The 15,799-nt window shown below is 43.8% G+C and overlaps 2 protein-coding genes across 2 annotated transcripts in view; one reads left to right on the top strand and one right to left on the bottom strand.

Annotated features, from left to right (window-relative positions):
• Amfr (autocrine motility factor receptor) overlaps positions 1–15,799 on the top strand; it is a 34,890-nt gene that overhangs the window by 9,291 nt on the left and 9,800 nt on the right. The window contains exons 3-9 of the mRNA XM_032888087.1: positions 2,132–2,296; positions 3,416–3,568; positions 8,406–8,446; positions 8,624–8,756; positions 10,764–10,897; positions 11,503–11,613; positions 13,263–13,453. Of these exons, the coding sequence (XP_032743978.1) occupies positions 2,132–2,296; positions 3,416–3,568; positions 8,406–8,446; positions 8,624–8,756; positions 10,764–10,897; positions 11,503–11,613; positions 13,263–13,453 (928 nt within the window). The remainder of the gene's footprint in view (positions 1–2,131; positions 2,297–3,415; positions 3,569–8,405; positions 8,447–8,623; positions 8,757–10,763; positions 10,898–11,502; positions 11,614–13,262; positions 13,454–15,799) is intronic.
• Gnao1 (G protein subunit alpha o1) overlaps positions 10,256–15,799 on the bottom strand; it is a 175,094-nt gene continuing 169,550 nt past the window's right edge. The window contains exon 9 of the transcript XR_004386116.1: positions 10,256–10,274. The gene's annotated coding sequence lies outside the window, so the exon portion shown is untranslated. The remainder of the gene's footprint in view (positions 10,275–15,799) is intronic.

Raw genomic sequence — 15,799 nt, 5'->3', positions numbered from 1 at the left:
TCTCCTGAGTTCACTTTGTTCTCTGAACACAGCATATGTAGTCAGGGCAGTGTTTGAACTCTCAGAGGAATTCTCTGTGTGAGGTCTTGCTGACCTCAAACTCAAGATCCTCCTGCCTCTGCCTTCCAGCTCCAAGTGCGGACCATAGGTATCACCCAGCGACACGCCCAGCTTCAACTTGAGCTTAAATTCGTAAAATGTGTGCAGTCCTTAAAATCATATCTAAGTCTCATGCTTTTGCTGAGCAGTGTGACACATGCTCAGGAGGCAGAGGCAGGCAGAGAGGCAGATCTCTGAGTTTGAGGCCAGCCTGGTCTACAGAGTGAGTTCCAGGATAGCCAGAGCTATGTAGAGAGATACTGTCTCAAAAAAAAAAAAAAAAAAAACCAACCAAACAAAAAGTTTTAAGTTCATTCTTACCTTTATTCATCAATAGCTAGGTAATCAGATATTTTAGTATCTGTAACTACTAGAACTCATCTATTGTGTCCCCATCTTTTCCTCTGCCCCAAGAAAGTGATGATTTTTAAGACTGAAAGTTTTTATTGTGTAAAGGAGTGTAAGGGCTCAGCAGTTAGGAGTACTTGTTCTTGCAGTGGACCTGGGTTAGGTTCCCAGAACCCACGTGGTGGCTCACAGCCATCTGACTCCAGTCTTGGCTATTCCAATATTCCTGACCTCCGGGAGCACCAGGCACTCATGTGGTGCAGATACAACACACAGACAACACACGCACACAGAACAATTAAAAAACATAGCAAAGGAGTCCAAGTCTACTGCTTATGGGACTTCTTACGCAGCTTGTCTAGAAATCAGGCGACAATTGTTAGAAACCATAAAACATTTGTGACCTTTTTTTCAACAGTGCTGAGGTAGAAACTCATTCAAATGTATGTATTTTGATTAAATATTCTGTGGATGGGGAAAATTAACAATTTGTGTCTGTCACCATTAAGACACTATGCTAATATACCTAGAGAATGTTTACTGGCATTGGTAAGATTCTCACAAAAATGAGAGATGAGAGAAAACTGTAAAAATGAAAATATTTGCATATCAAAGGGAAAAATAATAAATATTAAGGACATTATTTTATTTTAATAGTGTTTGTTTTGGTTTTTGTTTTGTTTTATTAGTGCAGGGTCCTGTGCAGCCCAGCTTGGCTTCCCAAGTGCTAGGATTGTAGGCAGATACAACCTAGAGGCATAGATACAGTTTAAATATTTTATTGATTGTATACTGGCAAGTAGCCTTTTAATTTTTTCATTTATTTATTCACTTTACACCCTGATTACAGCCTCTCCTTCCTCTTCTGCCTTTTGATTTTTATTAGTTTTTTGTTTGTGGAGCGAATTTATATGTGTGCACGTTGTGTATGTGAGTATGTATACATGTATTTGCATGTGTGGAGGCCAGAGGTTGACTTTGAAGGACTTTCTCCATTGCTTTGCACTTCTTTTTACAAGATTTAAAACAATGTATTTTTGTTTCTATGCTTGCATGAGTTTACTGCACCATAAGCTTTGTGGGTGCTGGGAGTGGAACCTAGCCAGATCCTCTGCAGAAGCAGTAAGAGCTCCTAACCAGGAAACATCTCTCTGGCCCTTTCCATTTTACTTTCTGAGACAGGCCTCACTGGAGCTGGAGCTCCTCAGTTTGACTAGACTGCTTGGCCAATGAGCTGCGAGGGTCTGCTGTCTCCGCCCTTCAGAACTGGGGTTACACTGTGCTTCTCCGCTGGGTTTACTTGGGTGGGAGGGCTCCCAGCTCAGGTCCTCCTGCTGCTTGATAAGCACCTGCTGAGCCGTCTCTGCAGCCCACTTCTATATTTTTTGATTGCTTAGAAAGTTTAATCTTTTCTATTTTTTACTGAAGTCTTTAAAATAATACCGATAACCTTGCTGAACATATAAAATATAAAATAAGGTTTTTTAATGGCTGAAATGTCATAACTGTTTCAGATTACAAGTTTCAGTTCACAGATGACTTTGTCTTACCTCTTCCTATTATGAAATAACTGTTTTCCTTGCCTTCTGCACAGAGTGTGCTGTAGGCTGCTTTTGTGTTGTTAACATGTACTAAGTTGACTTGGTATGCTGGACCTCACCGTTATAAACTTTTTCCTTTTTAGCATCTCAAAGACAAGTTTTGGAATTTTATTTTCTACAAGTTCATTTTCATTTTTGGAGTGCTGAATGTCCAGACTGTGGAGGAGGTGGTGATGTGGTGTCTCTGGTTTGCTGGACTTGTTTTCCTGCATCTGATGGTCCAGCTCTGCAAAGACCGCTTTGAATACGTGAGTTTTTGGCCAGCCTCTTTCTTTGCTCAGTCACATATGTGTGCTAGGTTTGACGTGAATTGCGGTGTGAGAAAGTCACAGGATTGCACGTCACGGGCAGCTCTAAGGACTGCTAGTTCAGTTATGGCCTGTTTCCTGAGGAACTTCTGCCTGCAGCGGTAGGATGCCTGTTTTCAGGGAGCTCCCTCACCTCCATCCCCCAAGCCCTACAGCCACTCCTAGCCTTGTCTTAGGTCAGAGTGTGAAGGAGCCTTAATGAGTACCCTGTATACAACCTGAGCTCTTCTGGAGGCTTCCGGCTTAGTCTTCTCCCGTCTTTCTTCTCTTGCCCTGGCTGGTGGAGCTTCCTTCTCACTGGTTTATACTGTTCTTGGGTCCAGACTGAGTGAGCTGCCTCTGCTTCCCATCTGGCTGTAAGATCTGCCTGAGACTTCCTGTCAGACTGTGCCTGTGAGCACCTCACACAGGCTGAGGTAATCATGTCTGAAGCAGCCTCCCAGTTGAGCCCACTCTAGGACCTTGTGTCCCTCTCTTCAGTCAGTGTTCATGGAGATGGCCTTGCACTTCTTTGTGAGTTGATCTTTCTCTTGAAGGCTTTCTTTCTTTTCCAGTTCCCATTCTTACAGATAGGAGCTGCTAGCCTTCCTTTCTGGGCCGATTGTAGCCAGCATCCAGTACAGCGGTAGTTATAGCTCCAGGTTTCCTTTCCAGGCGTTTACTTGTCCTTGTCTAGTACCAACATACCAGGCTCCTGATTCCTTTCCCTTGTCCTACCCTAACAGTGAATTCTGCAAGACAAGCAGAAACACAGCAGAAAAGGACACTGTTCTGAGTCCTATAAAATGTTAGTTAATTGAGTATCCTTCTAGAGATTGTAATCTCATGGTAGGGGGGACACTGGAGAATATGAAATGGAAGTGTAGTGCATATCATGTCTGGGAAATTAAATGATAAAGATCTATAAATCTCAGCTCGTGTATTTAGGTCACAGTAGAATTTGGGCTTTTCTGTTAGTGGGGTGTTCCAAGCAAAGACACCAAGCTTGATCTTGAATTCTGAGGGCAGTTGCCATGGTGGAGGAATGAACTCACTGTCTGTCTATCCTGTCCCTTTCAGCTTTCCTTTTCTCCCACCACACCAATGAGCAGCCATGGGAGAGTCCTGTCCCTGCTGATTGCTATGCTGCTCTCCTGCTGTGGACTTGCAGTTGTCTGCTGTGTCACAGGCTACACCCATGGCATGCACACCTTGGCTTTCATGGCTGCAGAGGTAAGGTGCCAGGCACAGGCCGTCTCTGATTAGATTACTAAACATGTTCAAGACCAGAGGGTGGATGGTATTGCTTTAAAAGATATTTGGTCTTTGACTTTAACTGGCATTTACTGTTTTCCCACTTTCGTTGGGTGCTGGTACTGAATGCTTTTGTACAACTTATTTCATATAACCCTGGTACTAAATGCTTTTATATAACTTATTTCATATAACCCTTGGAGATTCATTTTTCTCAACAATTCAAGACTAGGGGCTGGGTTGGCAGGTAAGAGCACTGTGCAAGCATGAGGCCCTGAGTTTGAATCCCAGCACCATCGTGAAAAGCTAGGTGTGGCTGTGTGCACATGCTATGAGCCTAGTGCTGTGTGGGGCAGAGGCAGGCGTGCTGGGTTTGCTAGGCTGGCTCTGAGTGCACAGAGAACCTTGTTTCAGGACAGTAAGACAAAGGTAGACAGAGCAGAATACCTGGCATCCTTTTTCGGCCTCCATGTGCACGTAGAACACATATAACTTACCACGTGCTAGGGATTGTTGTGGGAACTTTTTTTTTTTTTCAGAGCTGGGCATTAAATGTAGGATTTTGACATCCTGGGCAAGTCCTCTACCACTGGGCCACAGCTCAGCAGGAATCATTTCAAATTCTTTACACATTTGATTCTTTATTAGTTCTGCTCATGGTGGAGGAGGAGACCCTGAAGCCTAGCGTGTGAACTGTTTGAGGTTTCAGAATGGCAAATGCAGTTCAAGTTCTTCCTCTAGAGTAGGAAAAGCAGTGTTTTCAAGATATAAAAGAAATGGTTTGTGGTGAATATTTATTATAATTTTTAGAGCCAAATAAAAATTTATATAATTATTTAAACTATGTTTATTACTTTAAAGGTGTGTGTGTGTGTGTGTGTGTGTGTGTGTGTGTGTGTGTTGCTGGAGATTGATCTTAGGGCTTTCTGTCATGATAGGCAAGAGTTGTCTCTAGTCCTCTATGAATTTTATTATTATTTATTTACTTATTTAGAGAATTGGTCTCATTATGCAGCTCTGGCTGGCCTGGAACTCTATGTAGTTCAGACTGGGCTCAAACTTACAGAAATCTGGGGTTTCCTCTTTTGTCTTTAATATCCTGAGGCTGAGTCCAGTGAGTGCTTCTTGCACACTCACAGATGTGGGCTATCCTCCCTAATATTTAAAAATAAAATACTTCTAAAAACTTAAAGAAGATACCATTTTTCTTAAAGATAATCATTTTTCTCTGGTAGAAACCCAATTAAAAATTAAAGATGTTTATTTTTCATATGTTGGTGTTTTGCCTACGTATGTGCGCCATTTGCGTGCGGTGCCTGTGGAGGCTGTGCGTGCGGCGCCTGTGGAGGCTGTGCGTGTAGTGTCTGTGGAGGCTGTGCGTGTAGTGTCTGTGGAGGCTGTGCATGCGGCGCCTGTGGAGGCTGTGCGTGCGGCGCCTGTGGAGGCTGGAAGAAGGCTTTGGGTCCTTTGGGACTGGAGTTGGAGTTGGGAGCTGCCGTGGGTGCTGGGCACTGAGCACTGATCCCTGGAAGAGCAGCAGTACTCTCCAGCACCCAAGCCCAGAGGTTTTGTCTTCAATCTTTTTCTAGATTTATTTAGTTTCTTTTTTCTGTGTCCAAGTGTTTTGCCTGCATGTATGTATGTGTTGCATGTACATCCCTCTTGCTGTCAGAGGTCAGAAGAGGACATTGGACCTCCTTAAACTGGAATCCCAGAGGACTATGAAACACCTTGTGGGTTCTGAGATCCAAACCTAGATCCTCTGCAAGGGCAGCGAGTTCTCGTGACCTCCGAACCATCTCTTCAATATGTTTGTGCCCTTTATGTTCCATAAGTAATATGTCAGCTTTTCTTCAGCCAAATACCAACTTGGTAATTACTTTTACCTGTAATTGCTAGTTGGAAAAATGAAATATACTGGATACTTTTAATTTTACTCTCTACAGTTTGAGTTATCTTCGGTAAGCTGCTAGCTGAAATTATTAAATGGAAAATTCTGGAAATAACAGTTCTTAAGTTTTGGTTTTTTGGTGCTGCATTTAATCTCCGTGTATGTGCACTCTCCTACTCAGCTTCTCCACTTAGCCCCACAGTATATAAGCTGTACGTTCTGCACTATCCTTGAGGAGCAGAGTGACGCGGGGTGCTGTGCTGCCTGGAGCATGAGTCATTTATTGGTTAGGGCGTCCATTTGCACATGCTGCTCGCCTGCTGATCATTTACTGACCGGTTTACTTATTTGATCACCTACAGCAGTGTCCTAGTGCTTGTGTTTGAGTGTCCTGGTTACTTTAATGTCGCTGTGATAAAATCGTCAACAAACCCACTTAAAGGAGAAAGGCTTTATTTTGGTTTATAGTTCCTGATGGATGTAGTCCATCTTGGCAGGGAAAACATGGCGGCAGGAGCGGGAAGCTGGCTCGTCACATTATATTTGCCCTGAAGAAGCAGAAAGCCATGACTGTATGCTGCTGCTCAGTTGTCCTCTAACTATACAGTCCAGGATCCCGGCTGGGATGGTGGACAGATCCGATGGATGGGTCTTTCTCCCTCAGTTAACCTAATTCATATAACCCCAAAAGCATGCTTAGAGACCCATCTCCTAGGGGTTCCAGATTCTGTCCAGCTGACAGAATAATCTCTATCTGCTTAATAATGATCATAGTGTACAAGAACAGTGAGGCAGAGGAAACACTAGGAGTAAACCAGGACAGGTTACCTATAATATGGCAATGCATTAGGACATACAGGAAAAAAAGATACACACACACATACACATAAACACACATACCACACACATATATAAAATATGCTTTTAATCCCCGTGCTTGGGAGGCAGAGACAGGCTGATCTCTGTGAGTTCAAGGCCTGTCTGATCTGTTGTTGTTTAAATATTGGCTGGCGCCCACCCGATAAAATACATCAAACCAACATGGTTCCATGTGGAGAGATTTAATGGAAGAACAAGACAAGGGGAAGGGGCAAGAGAAAGAAGAGAAAAAAGAGAAGAGAAGAGAGAGAGAGAAGGCAGAAGAAATCTGCCTTTTATTTGGAATGTGACATAATTACTCCCAGGTGGAGTTGGGAATTGAACCAAAAGCTTTACTGGGAATGTATGGCCATTGCCATGGCAGCAGTGACCAAATGGTGTCACTGTTGGAGGTAAAGGCAAGGAAAAAAAAGTTACACACACACACACACACACACACACACACACACAGAGAGACACACAAATACCACACACATATACATAAAATATGCTTTTAATCTCCGTGCTTGGGAGGCAGATACCAACATGGTCTATTTAGTGAATTCCAGGATACCCAGGGCTATATAGTGAGACCCTGTCTGAAAAAAGAGGAAAGAAAGAAACAACATAACCTCCTTTGGATAAGAGAGAGTATGTAGTAGACATACTGAAGCTACTTGTTTATTGTCAAAACACATTAGGGGTGAATGTTTAGGAATTTGTTAGAAGCAAGGTTAAAGTTTATTTTTGCCCAGTAGTGTTCAATTTAGAGTATATGTAGTACCAATATAATCAGCAAAGGGGCCAGAGCTGGTGACTCAGTGGTTAAGAGCCCTCACTGTTCTTTGTGTCGTCCCCCCCCCCCCCAGCTGGGGACCCAGGGCCTTGCGCTTCCTAGGCAAGCGCTCTACTGCTGAGCTAAATCCCCAACCCCAAGAGCCCTCACTGTTCTTTCAGTGACACAGGTTTCATTCCCAGCCACCCACATGGAAGCCTTCAGCTGTCCTTAACTCTAGTTCCAGGATTCCTACACCCTGGTGATGGTCAAGGGCACCAGGCACGCATGTGGTATGCATCATGCACATAAAATAAATATTATAATTTTTTTAAATTAGGAAAACATTTAAGTACTTAGAGAAAATACAATCCCAGTTGAATATGAATGTGTGAAAGTATGGAGTAAATGTGTTTCCTCTTTAAAAGACCTATTTAAAACATACATATAGTAATTAGATTCCTTAAGTATTTTATTAAAAAGTATTATTTGGATGATATTCTTACTTGCTCTTTTTCCTGATTAACTTTCAGTTCATAGTCTGCCAAACTTAGAAAAAGATATACCTAAAAATAAACAAATTTAAAGTAGGGTGAGTGGCTGGGTGTGGTGCATGCATATATTTACAATCCTAGAATCCAGGGAGAGCTCTGAGCTTGAAGTCGGCATGGTATACATACATAGCTTCAGGCCAACTAAGACTACATAGTGAGGCCTTGTTTCAAGAAACAAACAACTTTACCTCACCTTTTTAGTCAATACTCAGGCAGTATACATTGGCTTTGAACTCCTGAGCTTCCTGTTCTGGGGTTGAAGAAATAGTTCTTAAGATCAGTTTCTAGTTAAAAAAAAAAGTAGCATGAGAGTCTTATTTGGGGTTTGATTCCTTTGTTCTTCCTTGTTCTGGTCAATGAAGGAGGCAGAAGCTTGAGGACAGAGAGGCTGTGCCCATGTAGGACAGTTGTAGGTGACGTGCAGTTGGCAATACAGGGTCATCCCAGTCAGATACCCTTTTAGGTAGTAACCAATCATGGTAACTCGGAGTCTTGTCAGATAGAAGTGGTTGGTTGACACTTGGGATGGACCTCATTGCACAAGGCTTTCCCAGGAGGTGGGCAGGGTTGGCTGTTTTATGGCTGTCAACTGGAAAAGGCTCAGCCCAAGTTGGTCTCCTGGGTTAGAAGATATTCCTCACCAACTGGGGGTGATAAACTTGGCCAATCTACTTTTCATCTTGTTTGTTTTTAGAAACAGATTTTTAATTAAGTTAAGACGTATTTCTCTTTTTGCAGTCTCTTCTTGTGACTGTGAGGACAGCTCATGTGATTTTAAGGTGAGTAGAGAGAGACTTTGGAGGGGTGGTTGACATTTACACTTGCTCAGTTGACTTTGAGATGCAGTAATGTTAAGTATATAAGCATGACTAAACTATACCATATGTAAGTGAGATTTACTTGTAATAAATAGTAAGTTAATTAACATGATTTCTCCTTTTCTGTCTATATTGTAGATATGTAATTCACCTCTGGGACCTCAACCATGAAGGGACTTGGGAAGGAAAGGGAACCTATGTGTATTACACCGATTTTGTCATGGAGCTCATGCTCCTGTCCCTGGACCTCATGCACCACATTCACATGCTGGTGAGTTCTCCCAGAGAGAGAAAGAGGGAGAGGGAGAGGGGGAGGGAGAGGGAGAGAGAGAGAGACAGACAGAGAAAGGAGGGACAGAGACAGAGAGGAGAGAGGAGAGACAGAAAGAGAGAGAGACAGACAGAGAAAGGAGAGACAGAGACAGAAACAGAGAGGGAGGGAGAGAGGGAGAGAGACAGAGACAGACAGACAGAGAAAGGAGAGACAGAGACAGAGAGGAGAAAGGAGGGACAGCGAGAGAGAGAGAGACAGACAGACAGAGAAAGGAGAGACAGAGACAGACAGAGAAAGGAGAGACAGAGACAGAGAGGAGAGAGGAGAGACAGAGAGAGAGAGAGAAGAGAGAGTGAGCGTGCGTGAGCGCAGGGCTGAGGTTTTCAAGACAGGAGCCCTGGTTTGTACATTCGAACAATGAAATCCTCACGTTAATGTGAAGACCCCTTTAAGAGACTGGAGTGTGGTTGGGCAGCCCTCATCCTTTGGCAGCTGGATGGAAAGCAGTGCTGTGGGGCTGCTCTGGGTGGTGCGTGCCCAGCTCAGGAGGTGAGTGCTGGGCTAGGAGACTTAGTTAACTGCTGCCCAGTCAGTGGAGCATTCCTAGAGCAGGGTAAAGGGGACCTCTCCCATAGCGCCTGTGGCTTTCCTACTGAACACTTGCACTTTAGTGGTAATGGGAAGGAATTCTTACTGCCCTTACCTTCTTCTGGATTTATGTTTTTTACCTTTGTAATTAAAATCAAAGTCCTTGAACTGAAAACTACTTCATTAAATTGATGTGTCAGAAAGAACTTGTGAAGAAAAGGCAAGGGAGTCATCAAGCCAAGGTCAGCCTGGGTGTATACTGAGGCCTTGTCTCAGACACCAAGGACTGGCTGGGGATGAGGCTAAGGGGAGAGCACTCGCCTGCAGGATGTTCAGCACCATAGGAAGGGAGCGTAAGTCTCTGACGGGTAGAAAAATCTAACTAACAATGGTAAGAATCAGTATAGTAATGCGCAGTTCATAAACGCGTCACAGAAACGGTTAAAAGGTACTGGGACATCACATTTATAAGTGTACTTTTTGAAGATGAAAAAATTTAACATTTTGCTTTATTTTTTAACTTTATAAATTTTATTATAAAAAACTTACAAATAAACACTACACTCTAAATAAAACAGACCCAAAGTCTATATAACTTAATGTATGTACGTATATGTATATGTATATGTGTATGTAAGTTTGTATGATTAGACATCTTTTTACATTAAGCTTTTAAATTTCAAGCTAATTACTCAGGAATGGCGACAGTGGGATGGATACATAGACTGAAGAGCCAGGTGTATTGTTTAGGGCAATCAAATAAGTACATGCACTTATTTACCAAGAGATTGTTCTGTTTCCCTTTCACTCACTTTAAAGAGCCTCTGTTGTACATGCACCTTCATTACTAGCGTGTGTGTGCGCGTGCATGTGCGTGTGTGTGCACGTGTGCGTATGTGTGAGTGTGCGGGTGTGTGTGTGTGTGTGGTTTGTGTACGTTAGTGTATGTGTGCTTACCTGCACACAGATGTGTGTATGGATCCATGTGGAGTCAGAGGGTGAGGTCAGGTGTTTTCCTCTGCTGTTCTCCACTGTATATTCTGAAACAGGTTTCCTCACTGAATCTGGAATTATACTTCTCAGTGAATTCAGAGCTGTCCTGGCTTCATCCTTCCAGCTGTGCGGTTACAAATGTGCTTGGTTACACCTGGTGTGGTGTGGTGCTGTGTTGTGTTTTGTGTAGCCTTGGCTGTCTTGGAACTCTGTCGGTAGACAGGCCAGCCTCGAACACACACAGATCTTCCAGCCTCTGTCTCCCAAGTGCTAGGATTAACTGACTGGCTCAGGCCTGGCTTTTTATATGGGTGCCAGAGATCCTAACTCATCCTCTTACTCATTTACTCAGCGTTGAGCTGTGTCCTTAGCCCCTCACATGTGTTTTCATTGTATGTTTTACTTCCCTCTCTCTCTGCTCAGTTATTTGGCAACATCTGGTTATCTATGGCTAGCCTGGTCATCTTTATGCAACTTCGCTACCTGTTCCATGAGGTACAGCGCAGGATCCGCCGCCACAAGAACTATCTGCGAGTGGTAGGAAACATGGAAGCCAGGTAAGAAAGTATGGCTTTCTTTTCGAGATCACATAGAACCTCTTGCTGGAATGTGGGAGGGTTCCAGAGATACAAGGTTCTTATTTTTAGTCATTGTTGTTGCTGAGTGGAAGCTCCTGGGGTCTTCTGACATCTGTGTTTTGGGAAGGTGTGTCTTGCTTACAGTTTACATGTATGTTTCTGTGTTTTGGGAAGGTGTGTCTTGCTTACAGTTTACATGTATGTTTCTGGAAGTGGCTCCTCACTCACTGCAGACTTTCACTGTCAGCTCCGGGCTGACTGAAACCAGAAGTGCAGGATTAGTGGGCACTCTTTTTGCTTCTTAGGGACAGTTTGGATCTCTGGGGGTTTGGGTCCTCTGATATTTCCATAAATGTCATGAATGTGTCACTGACAGGTGCCACTGTTTCTGCAGTCAGTTTTGTGCTGAACTCACTTGGTTTTTTAAGAACTATGAAGAGTAAAAGTAATGTTTTCCCTCGACCAGTTTTGCCGTGTGATTGTGCCATCGTGGTGGTTGTGTGTGTAATGCGGTGTCTTGGGCTGTGTGAAGGTAATGGGTTCCTCCCGGCCTGCTGTGTGTGGGCCTGCTGTGTGCTCTGCAGGTTTGCCGTTGCCACTGCAGAGGAACTAGCCGTCAACAACGATGACTGCGCCATCTGCTGGGACTCCATGCAGGCTGCGAGGAAGCTGCCCTGTGGACATCTTTTTCACAAGTAGGAGCTGTGTGCAGGGTGTTCGGGAGTGGGTTTCTTTCCTGGGAATGTGAGTGCTTTTTCTGTGGGTTTGAGTATAATCCCAGTAGTGGAGCAGGATTGTTACCTCAGCCTGGCCTTGTTGTTGATGTTGGTTGGAGCCTGTGACTAGCCTTTTTAAAAAACAAACAAACAAAAAAAAACCCAAAAAAACTCCTGAGCCTTTTCTTTTTATTTGCCTTAAGATGGTTCTTTACCCACATTTGCCAATTTAATTTCTATTTATTAGCTTTCTTCAAAATTTTTTCCCATTTTAAATTCTAGAGAACTGGGTTGAAATGGAACCAGACCAAGAACACTCCAGTGATCCATAGCAAAGATCACATGCTAGGCCCTTCCGTAAAGCTCCAAGAGCGGAGACGATCTCATGGTCCAGAGATAGCAAGACTGTCTAAGCTAAATAATTTTGTGCATGGATATTTTGTGCATGGATTTAAGCTAAATAATTTTGTGCATGGATTTAATATTTTGCTACTAATAGATTTATAGGTACCCTGTGGCTTTTTGACTATGGAATTTTTTTTTTAAATCTTATCACCTTTAGTTTTTCCTTTTTAGAAGGGCTTTGGAGCTGGAGTTAACAGTGTCCTGACAGTTTATGTGTTGGGATGCTGTGTGGAGCTGTGGGCTAAGACAGAAATGACAGATGAGGTCTTGGTTTGTGGAGTCTGCGGTCTAATATAGGAGTAGAACGTGAGTTAGCAGGCACATTAGAATGTGAAAGTCTAAACAGACATGTATGTTTTAGAGAAACAGGGCTCTGAAGTGCTGGTGCAGGCCTTTAATCCCAGCACTCAGGAGGCAGAGGAATCTCTGAGTTCAAGGCCAGACTGATCACAGAGTGAGTTCCAGAATAGCCAAGGCTACACAGGGAAACCCTGTCTCAAAACACTAAGGAAGGAAGGCAGGCAGGAAGGGGAGAACGAGCAGTAACAAAGGAATCTGATTCAGATTAGGAGGAAGTGACTTTAGTGAGAACCGAAGGAAGAGCAGGTCAGAGGTCAGGAAGGGTGTAAAATGGGAGGCACAAGGAGCAGCCCCAGCAGAGGGGAAAGGTGCTGTGGTGGTGGAAATAGAAGCCAGCGTGTGAGAGCATGGAAGAGGACGGAGTGTGTCTAAGGAAGGAGACGTAGGCAGGGGCTGGAGGGCCACTGGATAGTCAGGATACCACTGAAGGAGTCTAGTGAGGTGGTGGATGGAGAGGAATGAATTAGAGCTGCAGAGTCAGGGTTCTGAAGAAGAGGCCCTGATTATAACTCTATTGGTCAGTAGTTATGGCAGTGAAGAGAAAGATCACTTGAGTAGAGCGCTCACGGGAGGAAGAGGCGAGGGCCAGATGAGTGAGCCACGTGGATTCTGAAGTAGCTGAATGGGGTTGGAGATGAGAAGCTCGGCCATGAAGTGGGAGAGAGGAGACTGTAACCAGGAGATGGTAGACGTCTGTGATTAGAGGGTGGTAGCCACAAGTATTTGTCAGCATTTAGATCTGGCCAGTGGTAAATAAAAGTAAAGTAAAATGAGAAAGAAAAGCATAGTAATTCTGGTGATTTCTCACAAATATGCTGGAGTGATTGCATATGCTCTCTCTCTCCCTTTGAACTCTTCAATAGCTCCTGCCTTCGTTCATGGCTAGAACAAGACACCTCTTGTCCAACATGCAGAATGTCTCTTAACATTGCTGACGGCAGCCGTGCCAGGGAAGACCATCAAGGAGAGAACCTGGACGAGAACTTGGTTCCTGTAGCAGCTGCAGAAGGAAGGCCTCGCTTGAACCAGCACAATCACTTCTTCCACTTCGATGGTAGAGTGGCTCCAACTTGTACACTCCCCATGCGGCCTTCTTTCCTAAAACGATAGTGTCAGCATTATAAGCTGCTCTGTATCGACGAGTTTACTAGTACTGAAAAATATTTTTTTTTTTTTAGCCAGCTATCATTTATTGCTACTGGGGGAAAATGTGTATACAGTGGAAAACAGTTTGTACAGGGCTTCATAATTTTTCTTTACTTACATTTCATTTGATTATGGGTGTGCCTGGCAATCTGGCTGAAAAATATTTTTACTGCCTTTTACTGAATTCATGTATTCTGTGTGGCTATGTTTGGAGTACATGTATTCATATACTACATGGAATACACGTGGAGGTCAGAGGGCAATTTATGAACGCTGGTTCTATTCTTGTATCATGGATCCTGGGGACTAACTGGCTTCTCAGGCTCAGAATCAAGAACCTTCACTTGCTGGGTTATCTTGTCAGCCTTAGTATTGCATCTCAACTTCCTTTATTTAGTTTTAATACAGACTTTCTGTGTACCCCAGACTGGCCTTGAACTTAGGGTTGTTGTGCCTCAGTCTCTCCAGACTTATGCTTACAGACTCGTAACCACCGTGTCTGCCTCATTCCTCAGTTTCAAAAGTGTTCAGGGTGGATGGATGAGTAGGCGGACTTGAGGGGTTATTTTGTCCATCAGTGAGTGGGGTGAGGTGGTTAGTGGTGCACGCCTTTGATCCCAGCACTCGGAAGGCAGAGGCAGGTGGATATTCATGAGTTTGAGGCCAGCCAGTCTACAGAGTGACTTTCAGGACAGCCAGGGCTACACAGAAACCCCGTCTCCAAAAAAAGGAGCTGGGGGTGGGGAGTAAGATGGGGAAGTGGAAGTAGTAAACTGAGGTAAGTGCGCCTTCAAGGAGCCCCCATAACCAGTGACAGTGATGGAAACGCATGAGGCCCCTGAGATGTCTTCTCAGGTACACAGTTGGAGTCTGAACTGGAGCCCTGCTGCTTTATTCATAAAGAATGGCTCTTTCTGTGGTTTGGATCCTAAAGTCATGGGTATTGGTCATTATCTTCCCTCGAGTCACATTGCCCAGTGGATATCGAGCCCTCAATTCCAGTGCCGTGTGCTCTGTGAATCCTGCTGTGGAATTTTCTTAGGAGAGGTGCCGTTCAGACGCTGATGTAAGTTAAGTCACTGAGAGTGAAGTTGGTAAAAGTATTGGTGCAGTTCTGAAAGGCTCAGGGAAGTAGGTGGAGGCCAGCGCCTAAAGGGCTTCGGGGAGCTGGCTTGGTTCTGTTACTACAAAGGTAGTAGAGCACATGGGAGGCAAAGGTGGGCAGAGCTTTGTGAGTTGTAAGCCAGCCTGGTCTACATAGAGAGTTCCAGACAAATCCAGTTAACATGGTGAGACCTTGACTCATAAAGATAACTGTACACACACATGCACACACATACACACACAACACATACACACATACATATATGTAAATTGCAATTATTACATCTGTAATCAAACAGTTACTTTGTCCCTTGTGTGCTCTTGGAAAAATCCATTTTATCCTAAGTGCATTATTTGGCAAGACCCCTCATATCCCACGCTCCACTGGGTAAAGCAATAGAAGCCCTGCACATGAAGCTCGATAATGAATTGCTGTGTAAATGTCACATGATGGCTTTGTATTTTGATCCTAAAATAACAGAAATAACAACTGGCGATGATTATATCACTGTACAAACCTATATTGGAGAACTCTTTGAAAAAGAGTTTTTAATCTGAAAACTAAGGTAACCCCCACCCCCCAAGGTTTCATTGTGTAGCCTCTGCTGGGTTCACTATGTTGGCCAGGCTGGCCTTGAATTCATAGAGATCCTTCTCCTTCTGTCTCCCAAATGTTAGGTGTGTTCTAGGGAATGGAGGTGTGCTTCTCCTGAATGGGTAGGAGCACTGGCTGTTCTCCCAGAGGTGTTGGGTTTGATTCCTAGCATCAATATGATGGCTTACCACCATTTGTAAGTCCCAGGGGATCAAACACCCTTTTCTGGGAAGGCACTACTTACTACTTACTACTTACTACTTACTACTTACTACTTACTACTTACTACTTACAGGGAGGCAAAACACCCATATACCTATTTTTTAAAAAAGGCATACACCACAATGCCCAGACCAAGGTTAAATCTTTAAATTATACTAAGCAGAAAGTGGTTCATGAAGGTAATCATGAAAACGATTCACCCACATGAGGAGTAATTTGTGCTGGTTGTAAGAGAGGTAAAACTGAGCTGTTATAACAGGTCCAGAGTCATGGGAACCCTCAATGAGAGAAAGGATTGCAGGTGGAGTGGCTGTTTGGCTTCACATCCTGCCA

Source organism: Rattus rattus, chromosome 17 (genome assembly GCF_011064425.1).
Source record: "Rattus rattus isolate New Zealand chromosome 17, Rrattus_CSIRO_v1, whole genome shotgun sequence".
Lineage (NCBI taxonomy): Eukaryota > Metazoa > Chordata > Mammalia > Rodentia > Muridae > Rattus > Rattus rattus.
This window is presented reverse-complemented; position numbering and strand designations above follow the sequence as displayed.